Source organism: Panulirus ornatus, chromosome 19 (genome assembly GCF_036320965.1).
Source record: "Panulirus ornatus isolate Po-2019 chromosome 19, ASM3632096v1, whole genome shotgun sequence".
Taxonomy (NCBI): domain Eukaryota; kingdom Metazoa; phylum Arthropoda; class Malacostraca; order Decapoda; family Palinuridae; genus Panulirus; species Panulirus ornatus.
Genome location: NC_092242.1, coordinates 12,847,266 through 12,866,198, shown reverse-complemented (window position 1 = coordinate 12,866,198; position 18,933 = coordinate 12,847,266). Strand labels below are relative to the sequence as shown.

The following is an 18,933-nucleotide window of genomic DNA, read 5'->3' as shown; positions in this document are numbered from 1 at the left end:
CATAGGTGGAGACAAGAGAAATATAAGTTAGTTGATATACAACGAAGAGACGTAGCTAGGACGCTATTTGGTAAACATGCGATTGTCCAAGACACAACAAGCGTATCATATATATATATATATATATATATATATATATATATATATATATATATATATATATATATATCCCCATCAATCGAAATGGGTGTGTCTAACAATTACTTTTGTCTCAATCTTTCCCTCAGGGAACAGCGTTACTCTTGATGATACTGTCTGCATAACATTTCATTTACAGCAGTATTCAACGCCGTGGCTCACCCAGCCCCCATCTGTTCCTTTCCCACCCCCTCATATAGAATCGAATTAAGTTGTTTTTATCAACACGTAAGCGTCTAACGGCAATCACGGCACGAAGACCACCAAGTCCTACACCACCCAATTTACAGGACAGATTGACGCATATCCGTGCGCCCGATTGATCAACGTAGCACCCAGGTACATACTACGAAACCAAGAACAGGGAACGGCGTCGAATTTATTTTCAAAGGTACATCATCATCATCATCATCCTGAGGAAGCTTAAGACTACTACAACTGGTTATGTCAGTGCAGACTGCTATGACGAGATTCGAAGTCGCTTGGGTCTCAGCAGTAACGCCTCTCTTACGACAGAAACTTAAAAGACGCGTAAGAACAACCTCTCTCTTGCGCCATAACCTTACAACACGAAAGACCTAGAGAGACGAGGTAACAATAGTGACTTTACAGGATCTTGTCACCATGCCTAGGGCTCACCAACTCATACCTGCCACGACAATGCGAAGCCAACTGGTCGACTCGTGGGTTTCTGGCCGCTTCAGAATGACCACAAGAAAGCGATAACAACTTCAGCTCTTGGGAAGATACGGAAATCGCCTAAAGTTGATGGTAACTTCTGACGCGGAAAAAAAAAAAATGCTGGATGGACGAATATCTGTGCTCGGATCCCAAACATGCTTCAAAAGGCTCAAGAGGCAAGACGTTCTGAACTGATACGGACGAGGATAAGACTGGAATCGAATCGTATCTACTCCACAATGGGAGACAGCCAAAGCCATCTGAAGTAATGTCGGACGAGAGTCAGCCGAACTGATACAGGGATGAGGAGAGTTGAAGGGAAACAGGATTTCGGATAGCCACAGTGAGTACTGACTGACTGAAAGACAATGTCGTCAGGCCAGTCTGATAAGACGACAGGGAATGTGTGAAACAAGGTGGAAACTTTAAAAGCAAGAGCGAAGTCAGGGTGTAATGCGGCGATGAGAGGCGAGGCAGGCCATGGCGGAAGAAAAAGTGGAGACATGGGGTTAGAAAAAAATGGCTACAGCGGAGGAAATCGCAGAGCACAAGTGACCTAAAGCCTCGGGAAGAGAGTGGTGTTGGCTGGGATGAAGAAAGCCAACAGTACACACTTAAATGAATGGCAGAATGGTAAGGGAGGTAAACGGTACCAACGGCGTGTAACTAAGGCCGCCAGGGTGCTCTGGGGTGCAGGGGTCGCTAGGTTACGAGAGATCTCACGATGACACAGGATATATACAGCAGGGAGGGTATACAGAAGGGGAAACTTAAGGTGCTAGGGAGGATACCAGGCACAGGGAACGGGTTCAGGGTGGTAAGGAAGCAGTGCACGGTGCGGATGATACTCACTTCGTAAAATGGCACAGTCCAGAGCAGCGAGGATACTCACCATGGCAAGGGGAAGATATCGGTGAGGGAAGGGGTGACAAAGGGGTCTATCCTAATTGATGATGCTGATGGCAGGGAGGAGGAAGATGAGGGAGGATGCTGAAGACGAACGAGGGTGCTGGAGGTAGGATGGCAGAGGACAACCAAATAGGTCCTCCGCCAGCAGGACCACTGCCCCACCAGGACCACTAATGTAGCGTAAGATGGCCATTTTCCGCGTCGACGACCCCACCTTCCTCGGGCACAGCTGTAAGGTGCTCAGAGCCCCACCCCAGCAGCCTAACTCCTTCCTCCCTGGCCCAGTTCTTCACTGCACCAAGCCCTTCCCTTCCGTTACAAACTCCTATTCCCCACTCTCCCTGGCTTCCTGCACTCTGCACCCGACACATCTATGTTCCCGCCTCCACAACAGACTCTCTAGCCTTCCCTACCCCACATCCCAACCTTCATCCCAAATATTCACAGGTCTCTCCCTCCTGTCTCCCACACTCCCTGGCCTCTTTCATCTGTCCCACACTCCCTGGCTTCTCCATGCCGTTTCCCACACTTACTGGCATCTCCCACCCGCCTACTCACTCCCAATGGTCTCTCCCTCTCAAGACCCCTTTCTGTCTATCTCGTTTCTCCTAAATCCTGGTATCTCTCGTCTCCCCACCACACCCTCACCCTCCCAGCCAGCCCCCAAGGAACAGAACTTTATTCACGATTTATTCGTTAGCCAGTCCTCTTGCAGGAGTGGTGGATTTGTGGATGTCCTCCTGCGGGAACGGTGGTCTGTGACTGTCCTCCTACAGGAGTGTATATCTATGGCCGTGTTCCATCAGCCAGCCTCCTGCAGGAGTGGGCTGTCTGTGGCCGTGTCCCCGAGACTTCCCCCCAACAGGGCCAAAAGACAAAAGTTCTTTCTAAACTATCTTTTTCAGTGATAAAAGATATGTTCTTTCTAAACTGCATCTTTTTCAGAGGTCATCTCGACTTTCTACTTGCCTTCCACTTTAACTACTCTTTTCTCGTTACTTTCTTTGTCTTTTCTCATTGAGAACGACGGCAATACACCTTGTATCGTAAGAATGACCTTTGACTTGACCCTCAGGGTCAGGTTAAGGGTCACGCTATCACACAGCAAGGGTCGTACAGAGATGTTGAGGAAACTAACATTCTCTTTTCCTTCTTTCTCTTTCAATCCTTTCTTCTCATTCCCCTCCTTCCTCTCCACTCCATTCTCCCTCCCCAAAGCCACGCTCCCCTTCATTCCTGGCCTCTTCAGGCCTCCCTCCCTGCTCCCACGCCTGCTTTATTTCTTCCCACCTCTCCTGCCTCCCTTTCCTTCCTCCCTGCTCTCTTTTCCCCGGGCCTACCAAGGCTGGCTCCCGTGTCCGGCGCCCACATGACAATCCTCCCACGGGAACAAGACCCAGCCATAAATATTTCCCGACGTGCGGATGGCCTGGCTTGACCCTGCAACACCAGCCTCGCTCCCGAGGTCACTTCCCACCTAATTGCTCGCTGGTAATATTGTCCTCTAAACTGTGCTAACGCCGCCAAAGTCCTATGGTTATGGGAGTGTGTGCGGGGGGGGGGGGGGGGGGGGGGGGGGGGGGGGGGGGGGGGGGGGGGGGGGGGGGGGGGGGGGGGGGGGGGGGGGGGGGGGGGGGGGGGGGGGGGGGGGGGGGGGGGGGGGGGGGGGGGGGGGGGGGGGGGGGGGGGGGGGGGGGGGTGGGGGGGGGGGGGGGGGGGGGGGGGGGGGGGGGGGGGGGGGGGGTGGGGGGGGGGGGGGGGGGGGGGGGTGGGGGGGGGGGGGGGGGGGGGGGGGGGGGGGTGGGGGGGGGGGGGGGGGGGGGGTGGGGGGGGGGGGGGGGGGCGGGGGGGGCTGTTTTTTTTCTTTTTTTCGTTTTGTTTGGTTTTGGTTTGTTGCGGGTCGTTTTTGTGGTCTTTCTGGTTTTGCTCTGGTGTTTTTTTTTCTTTTTTGTTATTTATTTTCTCTTTTACTGTTTTTTTTTTTTTTTTTTTTTTTTTTTTTTTTTTTTTTTTTTTTTTTTTTTTTTTTTTTTTTTTTTTTTTTTTTTTTTTCGGCGCCCACATGACAATCCTCCCACGGGAACAAGACCCAGCCATAAATATTTCCCGACGTGCGGATGGCCTGGCTTGACCCTGCAACACCAGCCTCGCTCCCGAGGTCACTTCCCACCTAATTGCTCGCTGGTAATATTGTCCTCTAAACTGTGCTAACGCCGCCAAAGTCCTATGGTTATGGGGGTGTGTGTGTGTATGGAAAGTCGTCGGCTGGTCGTAGGGCAGCGTAGGCACTACATCTGACGGGAATGCTGCTGCTCCATGCTGTAGAGTCACTGGAGCTTGGGGAAACCCCCTGACGGGGATAACAACACCACGACATGCTGTACTCAGCTACGGCGTCTGGAGCAAAACCATACCGGCGAATTTTAACGAATCTAATCACTTCCTGCCGCTCTCAACGTCACTGAGTCATGACTTCGTCTCGTCCGGAACCCAGAATTACTCGTAACATATTCCATTAATATTTCAAAGGAAGACAAAAAAAAAAAAAGATAAAAAAATTCTGATTGTTTAACTTCTACGAGTACGTCAAACGAGTTTCGAGAGAGAGAGAGAGAGAGAGAGAGAGAGAGAGAGAGAGAGAGAGAGAGAGAGAGAGAGAGAGAGAGAGGTTCATTCCCGATCCAACAGCCGAGGAAGTTCACCTAAACCGCAGAGGGAGCTCTCGGTGCTAGAGAGAGAGAGAGAGAGAGAGAGAGAGAGAGAGAGAGAGAGAGAGAGAGAGAGAGAGAGAGAGAGAGTCGCCATATTGTTTACTATGTATTAAACGCAACTACTGCGCTCTGGAGTTCAATCGCTGAACTTCTTTCTACTGAGACATGTTCCGACATTATTACTAAACCTAATTCTCATCAACGAAAGTGCTTGGTTGAGATTACTGCAGTGTGAGAGAGGGGGTAATAACATTTCCCCCCCTAACTTGCTCAAGACTTGAATCATTCATAGTTTCAGTTTTATACCGCCATCTTGCATCCCACAAGAGGATAAATGACCGTGGTTTATGGAATGACGCACGTTCAAATTTCAAAATAAAGCGTTTTCTGCTCCAAATTACCAGTGTATGTGTGTGTGAGAGAGAGAGAGAGAGAGAGAGAGAGAGAGAGAGAGAGAGAGAGAGAGAGAGAGAGAGAGAGAGAGAGAGAGAATAATAACAATCACAAGCCCGGTAGCCAACGCTCAAAGCCTGCTCAAGTTTTACAACCAGTGGTTTCTTCATGTAACGTTATCTCCTGTCCAGCAAAAAGGATTTCAAGTCCCATGCGGTATATTCTGTTGTTTCTGCTCCGCGTGCAAAGTATGACTATTCCATCGTCTACTGTCGTACCGGCTCTCAAAAAAACAAAATAAATAAAATGTGGAGTCAAGTATCATGTCGGGGCCTCAAGCTCCGCTGCCTCCATGACCTGAAACTGTACCATGAAGAAAAAAGAGAGAAAGAAAGAGGTACGGCCCTTGAACACAACGGTACGACCTTTGAGCACGAAGGTGTGACCCTGGAGTGCAATAAGCCTGATCTATAACTTTGACCGTTAAAGGTAAGGTCGAAAAAGGTCATCTGCCGTGATGGTGTGTCGTAACTGCCATGCTTAGGGGGATCGTACCACCGAGCTTAAAAAAAAGACTCGTACTGTCGTCTTTAGGGGTCGTATGGTCTCGTGTTTTAAGGGTAACATACCGCCGTGCTCAAAGGTCGTGCCGTCTGGTTCACAGGCTATATACCACCGTCGTGCCGGCCGAGGTCACTTGCAAGGCCTTGCATGCTTGTGGGCCCCTCCTCAACACCCACCTTCCAGCACTGGTTAATTTTCTGCCTTTTTTTTTTTTTTTCTTTACGGTTCCTGCAAAGTGCATGCCAACATGAGACGACGACCCCCCCGGCCCTCTCCATTTCCTCACCTTTGTTAACCAAGCCTCAACCCACCTGACCCTACCTACATACCCCGATGAAGACTATCAACCAATCCATTGGGGGAAAAAAAGAAGCTGCGTTTTCTAATACTGTTATTCCTGGTTGGTCTGTCACAACGGACTCTTAACCTGGTAAATGTAGTGTACCTCAGCAGAGGCAAACATTAGGTTCTGAAGAAACAGTGTACCTGTGTTGCTGAAAAGATAGGCTTCCTCTCCTATTTCATATCTGAGTATTAGTTTCCCTGCAAAGGAACTACTTCGCAATTACACACAATTAAAAACCAATACATGAAACACCATTTACGGGAGACATATGCAAAAGATTTAACTTTTCAGATTCGGGGTATAACCTGTACGTTCCTGATGGGTTTGACCATAATCGAGTATTATGTGATCAGGCGGCCACATGCAAGGGTACAGTGACACACACTCTGGAATACAACAGTTTTAGCAGACGTAGCCACAGTCACACAGTCGAGAACACAACAGCTTTAGCAGACGTTAAGCATCGTCTGATACTATACACCAAAGATCGTAGTTTACCTACGGCATCAGTAAAAAAAAAAAAAAAGAATGAATTCTGTACTGGATTGTGCAAGTCACAGAACTTTAATTGATTTTGTTTTCAGACAGAGCAGGTAAAAGTACGAAATCTGAAAACCTCCTTGGAAGAAGAATATGTCATCAAGATGTTCGGACAGACTGTATTGAAAAAAAAAAAAAAAATTACCGACTTGAACACTCCCAAGACCTCATGACCAACAAGACTTAAGCAAGACCACACTCATCATGACCTGATCGACGAGACCACCCAATTCCAAGACCTCGAAAAGTTTGATTCGTTTCTGGTCCAAACAGAGAGTCGTCAATGCTTTTAACCTCGTAAGACGCGGTAGGAGTTAAATTACTAGGAGCAAAGGATGTCGAGGCCTGCTGGGTAAAGGCGCTCTTATATCATCACAGTGATCCAGCTACCAACGGTGAGAACCCCATCATACTGATACGCTTCTTGAACGTATACTTAAATTTGCATGGTAAAATTCGCAGTACATATTCCAACTTTTTCCGCAAACTTTTGTTTCACCAAACTTGAGGGAAATGCGTCGACCCTAGATGTATAAGGGTAGGTAACACATGAACAGCTGCACTGTCATTTGAAACTCAAAACTACAAAACTTGCTAGACTAAAAACAAAAGAAACCCATCCAACTGGTCAGAGTGGCACTGTAACGAAGGGAAAAAAATTCCTTACAGAGGAGCGAAGTTCTTTGTTGTCAGTCCGTAGAGAAAAAGTGGAAAGGCAAACACCCTGACACGGGCCGAAATTCACTGAAAAACGTCAAATATTACTGAATCTGGTCGAAATTTAACGGGTCAAAAAAAAAAAAAAAATCACTAAATCAAAATCAAACACGTGTGAAAATCCTTAATTATCATATACGAACGTTAATCTTCTATAAACTGGGATGGGATATCAAGTTTTCTAATTAAAAAAGGCATCGTCATTTTATTAATTCATAATATAATCACTTTCAAGTGGAGTGTACAATGATCACCGACAGCAAATAATTTCAGCCTCATGAATTATCAGACTGAAAGCAGCGAGACTTTACGTAAGACTTCCTCACTACAGCCTCGCACCACAATCTGACCAGACCACAGCTACGAACTGAAAATTACGCGTTTGCGCGCCTTACATAAACACTTTTATGGCTGTTGCCTACCAAACTTCTAGAGACCCCATAGTGTGTGCGAGGCTCCCATTCGGTAGATCATTCGATGAGAATTTCTTGATATCTCAAAAACTGCAACACAAGGGTGAGGAGAATATCACCATTTGAAATCCAATACGTGATCCCTGCTGGGTGGAAAGGGCCTTACATCCGGAGCGAGGCATCCTACCCGCCAGCCCTGTTGGTTCATTTACTTACAAACTGGAAACTTCGCAAGCACACCTTGGACAAGTCTCTTCGGTTATCATAAGCACACTTTCAAACCTCATCAACCAACCAGTACACAAATGGAGCCCACGAAACCATTCAGAATCGTTACGGTTACCAGGGTATCGTAAGTTTTTAATGTCCGTCACTTGAAGTCAACTTTGCAGTGTCTATAAAACTGCAGTATTAACCATTCCTCCGGCTCCCAAGGCCACACTGCAATGGTTCGTGAGGTAACAACTTGACCTCACAGCAAGTACACGGAATCTCTAGCGCAAAAAACACACCTGACGGCACAATTAACCCATCAGACTAACCCTTCTCAACAAACCTGACCCACCATAGAACGTCTGAACTCAAAAGTTTATGTGTATATCTATCTATCTATCAATCTCTCTCTCTCTCTCTCTCTCTCTCTCTCTCTCTCTCTCTCTCTCTCTCTCTCTCTCTATATATATATATATATATATATATATATATATATATATATATATATATATATATATAAATATATATATATATATATATATATATATATATATATATATATATATATATATATATATACACACACACAATGGAGAAAATATAAGTGGTTCAGCCGTGACGAGAACTGACTAGCCCACACCACCTTCTACTCTTATATTCTCACCAGCTTATCTTAAGTCTTCATCTTCTCTCCCTTCTCATCCCTGCAAATTTCCCTTCTATCATTTTATGATGGATCTTCCTGCTCAAATTTTCCTCATCACTATATCCTCCTGGCATCCCAATCTCCTTGTATTCTTATCGGTGACTATATATGTTTTATGTACATTGCAAAAAAAAAAAAAAAAAAAAAAAATTATTTCTTATCATCATCCATCTGACATTTTACAACCATCATCACCACCAGGCACGCCCTTTCTATCTCAACATTATAATTTCATCCAATTTCCCATCACCCATTATCTATTTTTATGTCCATCTTCGGCATTCTCTCTTACATCATCATCATCATCTTCCTATCCCCACAATCTTTTTTCATCTCACATCCATCCGAACGCTGCATTTGAAAGCAGAACGATACTACTCTTCAAAATCAAAAGCATGTCTAAAATACACTGAAAATCCAGAACTTTTTTTTTTTTTTACCTTATGGAAGTCACAACCATAAAACAAAAGAGCTCATAAAAGCGCCATCTCAGCGGAACCTGATTACATCATGTGGACATTGACGTAGTAGCGCATCCTATGCCAGTGTCGTTAGCCGAACGCCTGTGAAGGGAAACCTTCACGTTCGAAGACACACGCTTTTAACGGCGGCTTCGAGCGACGGAAAATGCATACGTTTCCCGAAATTACGGCCCAGGCGTTTGTCGTAGCCCGTTAACTGACTCCCAGTGCAGCGGGGGAGCGGCCAGGCTGCAGGGGCCCAGAGGGAGGAGGCCTTCACGTCATCCCAAGCCTCGGGGTGATGATGGCCGGGCAGTTTGGTGCACCAGTTGACTACACACCCACCTCCTCCTCGCCCCACCATCGCTCGTAAACACCGCGCAGCCTTTTCTCTGTCTCGTTTAAGACGGCGGAGGGGATTAAGAGGGTGGGTGAGGCGGCGCTGGTGCCGCGCGGACGACTCGAGAGTTCTGCTGCACCCAGATTACTCCAACCTCGCAACCTCTCAAGGTAAACGTGGTCTCTGGAGTAAAATCATATCCACGCCTAAAATTACTTCCGCTCACCGTTTTAGCCTTCCCCATAGGCGGCAGTCTACGAAGGCTCCTTCTTCTATATGTTTTCCGTTTTCTTTTCCAGCCTTGTGAGCACATAACACTACCTGGGGGGCGTTAAGGGACCCTTAACAACAACTTCTTACTCAAATCCGATGGGTTGTGTATCGAGTGTTCACTGCTGCGCCACACAAGGTCTTGCTGTGAACCCGTAACGGTGAAGGAGTTCGAAATCTATGACACAATCCGACCACTCCGGGACGTGTTGTACAGAATGGGTCCATTTCTCTGGTCCCTAACGCTTACAGCACAAGAGATTATTGGGGCAAAAGTTTTTACTGCTCTCCCACTCGAGTGAATTGCGACTTAATCCTGAGTCGCGACTAATGCTGCAGTTTAATTTAGTAATAATCAAAAGCCCGCAGGCTGGGGAAGAGGGGCTTGGCCATGACCTGGTTTTAAACGAGTGTCCCCTCAGTCGGTTACCCTCTGACCACTGCATTCAACCCCAGTTTACATAATTACTGCCGGGTCATAAAGTGGAAACCAATAGGCGTCTCTGACTTGAATTACCTCATCAACTTGGGAATAAGTTACTAACAGAAGGGGTTGAGGGTGCCAGAGGGCATGGAGGGAGACGGGTGACCTTGGCTGGAATGTACAGAAGTACTGCTGGAAGCTTCCGAGGCTTGCAAGACAAAGAATTCCTCCTCGTACTGAATATCCGAACACAATAAGAGTAAATCAACCAGGAAGACGCTATAGAGACTACAGGCCTACCTTGTGCTAACCAGCCAGTCACGAAACTGCTTCTTAAACTCCCCATAAGGACGACACAGATTGAAAACTACAAATTCACTTTGGAGTTTCCTCAGTACGATGGCTCTACACAAAAGAAGATTAGCAGTCAGATTGTGCTGGGTAGATATTAAGCCAAGTGACTGAGGACTGTAACCATCAGGACGACTAAAGTGAGCTTGTGAGCCTTAAGGCAAGAGCCAAATGTGGGGAGAAGGCGATACAATTGCTTTGTCTAGTGCAAGTAATACATAGACAGCATAGGTAATCAGGAGTTCTCTTGAGTGGCTGGATGAGACGGCTCAACTCACGCTCAAACCTGAACACCAAGAAACCAAGCCGAGTACCAACATGGACGTGGGGCCACCGAGACCAAGGGTCTAAAGTGCTGGTTATAACCAGATATTATTCATGAAAACTAAAGATGCAAGTTAGGGACATTAAAAAAAAAAAAAGGTCCTTTGTCTCTTTTAAAGGGCTCAATAGGGATGAATAACGGAAAATACGGAATAAAATAAGGATAATTAAAAGTGCGGCAAAGTCTTAGGGGAAAGCTATCTTTACGCACCAAACATATGGATAAAACTCATCTGTTTGGGAGCTAAATTAGGTTTTGGGGAGTGGGGCAGGGGTAAGTGAAGAGATGAATGGAAATACAATATGGTACATCGTGGCCAAATGAGTAATCATTAAAATAAGAGTCGTACATAACTAGAGTCTACTGGTGACAGGCCGACTGGTGCAACAGGCTGTGATGGTGAAAGATAAGACTGCGGTAAAGATGAGAAAAAAATACTTTACTTCAAACTCTCTTTTCTCAGCTTCACGCCGTAACGTCAGCAGGCAGAGTTCAGTACGAATCTATCACACAATACGAATCGGTCTCGCTTAATAAGTACCACACTCCTTTAAACAATTGCCCGATAATGCATCAAGATGACTGAAAATATCAGAAACATAAAACTGTTTCTCCTACCTAGCTGGTCTGGGTAAGTTTACTTAACTCTGGGTAGAATAATACTCACCTCCTTCAGCTTGTTCGTCACCCATTCCTTGATCTTGGCGGCTTTGGCCTCCACCTTCTTCGCGTCCTGAAGCCGCAACTGTCTCTGAGGGAAGCAGAACACACCATGAGTTAATATGGGAAGAGAGGAATGAGGGGGGAAACACGAAAACCAATCAAAACGAAACGCCAACCCAATCAAGTAAATGTAAGACTAGTAGCGGTTGTACGTACAATCCTTCAGGCTCGTCTTACAACTGTCCACCATCCCCGTAGTTCACTCCGAACGAGAGCTTGGTCTACAAGGCAACAGTGTTACCTGCTGCAAAATGGTGTTGTATGGCGCAATCTGGCTAGTGTGGCACACCAAGGAGGAAGCTGTGCGGTTCTTACTTGTACACATCAACAGGACTTCCCAAATATACACTAACACGAGGACATACGTGGCACCTGATATTATGCTATTTTCAGTTGACGTTTCCCAGAGAATATCCTCTTTAGTGGACTTAATTTGCACTATTCAGCCAGCCTGTCATATATATATATATATAATATATATATATATATATATATATATATATTTTCTTTTCTTTCATACTATTCGCCATTTCCCGCATTAGCGAGGTAGCGTTGAGAACAGAGGACTAGGCCCTTGAGGGAATATCCTCACCTGGGCCCCTTCTCTGTTCCCTCTTTTGGAAAATTAAAAAAAAAAAAAAAAAAAAAAAAAAAGTGAGAGGGGAGGATTTCCAGCCCCCCGCTCCCTCCCCTTTTAGTCGCCTTCTACGACACGCAGGGAATACGTGGGAAGTATTCTTTCTCCCCTATCCCCAGGGATAATATATATATATATATATATATATATATATATATATATATATATATATATATATGCAAAAATATGTAAATCATATCTGAAATAATATTGGAAAAAGATATAGATATAAACATATTCATATACTACAGCTTTCATACATAATATTTTCAATCATAAATGTTCAGCTTGTACAAAGCCCTACGACCCCTTTTCAGGGCTCGCACACTTCCATGGGTGCGCTACAATCAGCTGCAGGGAAACGACGGACAAACGCATGTGAAAAGTTCCACGACGAGACTAACACGTTTTGTCCACTGACGACGACGTAACCTCGCAGAAGTTTACTTATCTATGCACAGCGATGCTGTTTACACCCTGAATACTAACTTACAATGTCTGAAACAGAAAAAAAGTCGTCGGTTATTTTCTGTTACATCTTTCCAGCCGTCTCTCAGTTTCTTTCACTTAAGCGTGTTCCTTTCCGTTTCACCGCATTTAAATAACTTCCCATCTGAATAATAATGCATTAAATGAAGCCTCCTCCTCCCTCCTCCTCATGAATGAAGCTCAGACGTCTAAAAGCAACAGCAGACCTAAACAGTTTCTCCCCCCCGCCCTCACCGTCCGAGACAATGGCCTATCCTCGCCCCGCCACCCGGTGCTTCCCAACACCCGTCACGGACCCGCCTGTGCAAGAGTCAACCGTGACAAAGTGCATGCATGAATTCCGCCTATTCTCTCCAAAGCATGACGTATGCGCGCTGCAGACTGAGAGAGATCTATCGTCTGGAATGGAACTCCTCCGAGTTGTTGGTACCTGTCTTACGAGTACAATAATGTGTTTACGGCACATCCAAACGCCAGTCATGCCCATGAGGATGCACACGAAGTCGAACAGCCATGTTTTAAAACATCCACTCGTACGAACAGCCAGTCACATACCGTGATACACTATGGCTGTTTCCCCTACACTTGTCGCTGGTCCCCCAAGACGACACAGACTATCGGGCGTCCTCTCCTTAACCACTCACCAGGATGTTACACCGAATAATATATTTTCCTTCGAAAAAACCTATCAGGAGAACTGTTAGTTATATAACGTGCAACAAAAAATCATTCAGATTTTATTACACAACTGCTCTGTTGACAGTGTTTGACCCTGTGTACGGCAGCACGACCCGTAAGTAAGGTGGGGGTGACCTTTGATCTGACCCTTAAAGATTAAGTCGACGATTAGGTGGTACCGTCGTGTTCAGGGTGTTAAGATTACAGCGCCAACCGAAAATGACGGACGGTTACATTTTAAATACGGCACTGAGGTCAGGAATGAAGAGAACTGGACACAAGCAAGCAGTAATCACTAGAAGTCAAAATGCGAATCGACAACAGCGAGAGACTCCCAGCACCGGGAGGCTCTGACTATCAGACGCCATGATAAAAAGGTCATTGCAAAAGGTCACAATACGGGTCAGCGCTGCACTGGACAGCGGATCTCATGACTCTGCGAGCGGACACACCCAGCCAAAGCCTCAGCAGACCGCCCCCAGACGGACGGTCCTGTATATAGCCTAGCGGCCTAACCTATCACTCCCGCCTGCCAGTCTCTCATTGCTGACACGAGCGACTCCGCGCATTTCCATATACAGTAGTGATTCCGATCGAGAGCAGTAAAGCCTCGGCGTCGTCAGGCGCGGGGGAATACCTAACCCGTGCGCATCCAGCACTTGAATTAATACCGTACCAACCCCTTTAGCGTGATCTTTCAGCCGATGCAAACCTATAAAACCCTGTGCTTTGCTCCCACCCCAACCACATTCCACCACTTACCTGGCACCCAACGCATCTATCTAGCTGTCCCTCTCCCCTCCCTCAATATGACCATTCCTCACGACACTCACGTGATACAATTCGTAAACCTTCCCTCCCTGTCTGTTCGTCCATTCCTCTCTCAATCAGCCTTGTCAGAGTCCCCTCTTCCAGCACCCACCTGCTCCTCCACTTGAGTCGAGAGGGTGCTGATGACCGCTTCCTTCTCCTCCATCTCCACCTGCAGGTCATCGATGTCTTCCACATCATCAACTCTGCCGCCGGCTGTGCCGCCTCCGCCTCCATCACCACCGCCTCCGACGCCGCCAGCACTCCACTCCAGCCTCCGTTCCATCACGCGAACCTGAGGGACAACGGAATGAAATAAAAGTTAGCACGCGGATCAATGTTTGGGAAATGATGAATGTATACACAAGCATTATAATAACATTCCTTACCTCCTGAAGAAACAACGGGGTAAAAAATGTGCAAGATGGCTGAACACGTATTGTGAGGGAACATCACTTACCTTCTAAGTTGCCATGGAAGGCCACTAACTACATGCCCTAAAACGAAACGAAGATTCAACATCGACAGGAGCCAGAGGAGGTCCTGCGCTGACCGGTCCACGTTTGACCCATTACAGGCTTACACTAATCCCGGCTTACGCTTTTACTCGCTTGCTCTGGTCCATGCTTACGATACAACAGTCCCTGAGTTACTCATACTACCACAAGGGATGTGTCAGCATAGCACAGAATAGTATGACCGCGCGCACCATTATACATCTAACGACAATAGATAAAGAGATATATATACCTCTGGAATATGCGACTGGCAAGAGAAATAACTCTACGGCCATCTCCGTCCAAGCTTCACTATGCCAAGAGTATATATAGTTCAGCTAAACCGAAGCTTTTTTATGTCCTGTCCACCATATACTAGTGTTCTAGTCAAAACCATCTTACTTATACCTCAAGTACATCAATGAATGCCTCTCTCGCTTACATCTAGTAGGTTTCTTTACTCGTTTAACAACGGATCATGTTCATTTTTTTTCCAAGGCTTCACTCTCTACATTACAGAGTCGTCCGTTAGACAAATGCACCTCATCGTAGTCTTCACCTAAAGAGCGCTTGCCCAGAAAAAAGATACGAAAACCAAACCAAAGAATTGCACAGGGGTGGAATGCCAGTGGCCATGGAGTCTCCCACGCTTGGAGATCATACGTGCCACATATATAGTCATCGGCCCAGATCCTCCTGCGTTGTGCGACTCACCCAAGGAATTCCCCAATCCTGAAATTAAATTTAGGGCAAAATCCTACTGAGAGAGAGAGAGAGAGAGAGAGAGAGAGAGAGAGAGAGAGAGAGAGAGAGAGAGAGGGCAGACCCAACAGAACTTTCACTGACGCATGGCACTTCTGGGATGGCGCAGGGATCGAAGCCGCGCGAGGAGTCATCTCCATTGAGATTACTGGAAGGTCAGGTCGAAGGCGCTGTCTGTCTGGAGGCACGACTCTCGGATGATGTCGGTCAACACACTGCCACCTGGAGGCTACAGAGTGGTCATACTAAGTGAGGTCAGTGCAGTGCCGTCTCGAGCTGACAGAATCGAAGCCCCTCACGACGTAAAGTGAGGTACACGCAATGTCACTGTAAAGTTAAGGGGTTCGTCATGCTACAACCAATGATAAGAGCATCAATGTGTTACAAAACATTACGTCAGAACTCTGTTTCCCCCTCGCATGGCTACGCCCATCAAAAGTGAGATCAGAACTACAAATGGTGAGCTTGAACGGCAGTGATGAGACCGAGGCCATCATACATAAAGGTCGTGCAGTGGTGCACGAAGGTCATACCGTGATGCCCAAGGCTGAAGAGCTGCCCACCAGCAAGATCACTCTTACCACGTTCAGGTCCGACGTTACATGGAGGTCAGGCGTGGCCTCACCACAGGCCGTGGCCTCTCCCGAAGTCAAACATTACTGGTGTGTTTTGGAAGCTGCTGCCTCGACACCGTCGTCCTCCCTGAGGTTACCAACACTGCAACATGAAAGCCATTTCCAAAACGGGGCGAGTGTGTCTGGTACATGGATTCAAAAACCCCAACGTGATTACAAAGGACACCCGTCTGCTGCACTTATCATTCAAGAGCAGGCAAAGGGCACACGAGAGCGCACCCCCAGGTCACATTCACCCAGAACTCAAATATATAATTTTCTGCATGAGCAATTAAAGTAATTGCTAACTTTGCATGGAGGCTCCGCAAATATTTTTGCAAAAAGTTCTCACATAATGTTTCTACTAGGTTTTATCAAGCGTACTCGAGGCAACACGTTTATAAATTTGGGCTCACTAACTCTCATATATATATATATATATATATATATATATATATATATATATATATATATATATATATACATACGTGTGTATGTTTGAAGTATCACACAGAACAGGGACATGAAAATTATAAAACGTTAAGAAATCATACATTTCCTTTAGCGGATAAAATACTAACCATGCAAAACTAACGTATGGGATCCAACAACTTGCAATCGCAACAATAACTGCAAGTGAACATTGTCCCTATCAAGAACTTCAGAACAAATCTAGACCTGCCTGCCTGGCTGTAGCAGGATTACCCAGCGAGGGCAGGGAGCCCAAGAAGAAGCAATTACAACAGTTGTCAAGTACACCTTTCCACCATACTTTCGGCCGACAATCCCAACTTCTTCAAACTGACCTTCTACCTCAAGAGATCCCTAACTTCCCCCAAATATATTAGCACCTTCTACAACATCTAAGACTCAAGACCTCTAACGGTTTAATTCTCTCACTCTCTCTAAGAGTTGCCAGCTTTTCCCGCCGTAACCGACGGCCTCTGTATTCCCTATTGGTCGAGAGAAATGTGTCTTTCGTGCCAGTCGGTTCCCAGAAGCGTACCCTTTGTTCCGATTGGTTGGCGGATGAAATCGCTGGCCAGTGTGATGGCCAACAGAGTTCGTGTGTGTGTGTGTGTGTGTGTGTGTGTGTGTGTGTGTGTGTGTGTGTGTGTGTGTGTGACATACTTTTTATTTGTTGGGGAATATTTACAACCTCAGCGGGCCAATATTGCGAAATGGCTGGTTATCAAACCCATCAATCTATCACTTTTTTTTTTCTGACTAGGTAGAGCCAAAGTTTATATTTGACATCTTGCACAATAGTTACGCAAGGGATGGGGGCTATAAATATTTTTCGATACGTGACCGCTATGTGTACAGTAAGGGGAAACATGGACACTGTGTGATAAATAGGTACTTGGAAGATTTGGCAAACTGAGAGCTAACTTCACAAACTGTGACCGGCAATTTCCTATGTCGTCCTCTCTACTTCGGCAGATCAAGTGCACTTAGAAGATACCTAACCATGGAGATTTTAAATGTGTTCCCAGATTGGACAATCATGTTTCACTATCATATATATTATATATATATATATATATATATATATATACACATACATATATTATTTTGCTTTGTCGCTGTCTCCCGCGTTAGCGAGGTAGCGCAAAGAAACAGACGAAAGAATGGCCCAACCCACCCACATACACATGTATATACATAAACGTCAACACACGCAAATATACATACCTATACATCTCAATGTATACATATATATACACACAAAGACATATACATATATACACATGAACATAATTCATACTGTCTGCCTTTATTCATTCCCATCGCCACCTCGCCATACATGGAATAACAACCCCCCCCCCCTCATGTGTGCGAGGTAGCGCTAGGAAAAGACAACAAAGGCCCCATTCGTTCACACTCAGTCTCTAGCTGTCATGCAATAATCCACCGAAACCACAGCTCCCTTTCCACACCCAGGCCCCACAGAACTTTCCATGGTTTACCCCAGACGCTTCACATGCCCTGGTTCAATCTATTGACAGCACGTCGACCCCGGTATACCACATCGATCCAATTCACTATATTCCTTGCACGCCTTTCACCCTCCTGCATGTTCAAGCCCCGATCACTCAAAATCTTTTTCACTCCATTTTTCCACCTCCAATTTGGTCTCCCACTTCTCATTCCCTCCACCTCTGACACATATATCCTCTTGGTCAATCTTCCTTACTCATTGTCTCCATGTGACCAAACCATTTCAATACACCCTCTTCTGCTCTCTCAACCACACTCTTTTTATTTCCACACATCTCTCTTACCCTTACATTACTTACTCGATCAAACCACCTCACACCACATATTGTCCTCAAACATCTCATTTCCAGCACATCCATCCTCCTGCGCACAACTCTATCCATAGCCCACGCCTCGCAACCATACAACATTGTTGGAACCACTATTCCTTCAAACATACCCATTTTTGCTTTCCGAGATAATGTTCTCGACTTCCACACATTCTTCAAGGCTCCCAGAATTTTCGCCCCCCTCCCCCACCCTATGATTCACTTCCGCTTCCATGGCTCCATCCGCTGCCAAATCCACTCCCAGATATCTAAAACACTTCACTTCCTCCAGTTTCTCTCCATTCAAACTTACCTCCCAATTGACTTGAACCTCAACCCTACTGTACCTAATAACCTTGCTCTTATTCACATTTACTCTCAACTTTCTTCTTTCACACACTTTACCAAACTCAGTCACCAGCTTCTGCAGTTTCTCACATGAGTCAGCCACCAGCGCTGTATCATCAGCGAACAACTGACTCACTTCCCAAGCTCTTTCATCCACAACAGACTGCATACTTGCCCCTCTTTCCAAAACTCTTGCATTCACCTCCCTAACAACCCCATCCATAAACAAATTAAACAACCATGGAGACATCACACACCCCTGCCGCAGACCTACATTCACTGAGAACCAATCACTTTCCTCTCTTCCTACACGTACACATGCCTTACATCCTCGATAAAAACTTTTCACTGCTTCTAACATCTGTGTCGATCAAGTGATGGATCCTTGGCATCATATATATATATATATATATATATATATATATATATATATATATATATATATATTTTTTTTTTTTTTTTTTTTATACTTTGTCGCTGTCTCCCGCGTTTGCGAGGTAGCGCAAGGAAACAGACGAAAGAAATGGCCCAACCCCCCCCCCCCCCCCTCCATACACATGTACA

General features: G+C 46.0%; 1 protein-coding gene across 6 annotated transcripts in view; it reads right to left on the bottom strand.

Annotated features, from left to right (window-relative positions):
* Positions 1-18,933, bottom strand: part of LOC139755396 (uncharacterized protein CG43867) — a 1,135,206-nt gene that overhangs the window by 141,100 nt on the left and 975,173 nt on the right. For all 6 annotated transcript variants that reach the window (XM_071673657.1, XM_071673658.1, XM_071673659.1 and 3 more), the window contains 2 exons: positions 13,952-14,134; positions 11,170-11,253 (listed from right to left, as the gene is read on the bottom strand). In XM_071673657.1, coding sequence (XP_071529758.1) covers positions 11,170-11,253; positions 13,952-14,134 — 267 coding nt within the window. The remainder of the gene's footprint in view (positions 1-11,169; positions 11,254-13,951; positions 14,135-18,933) is intronic.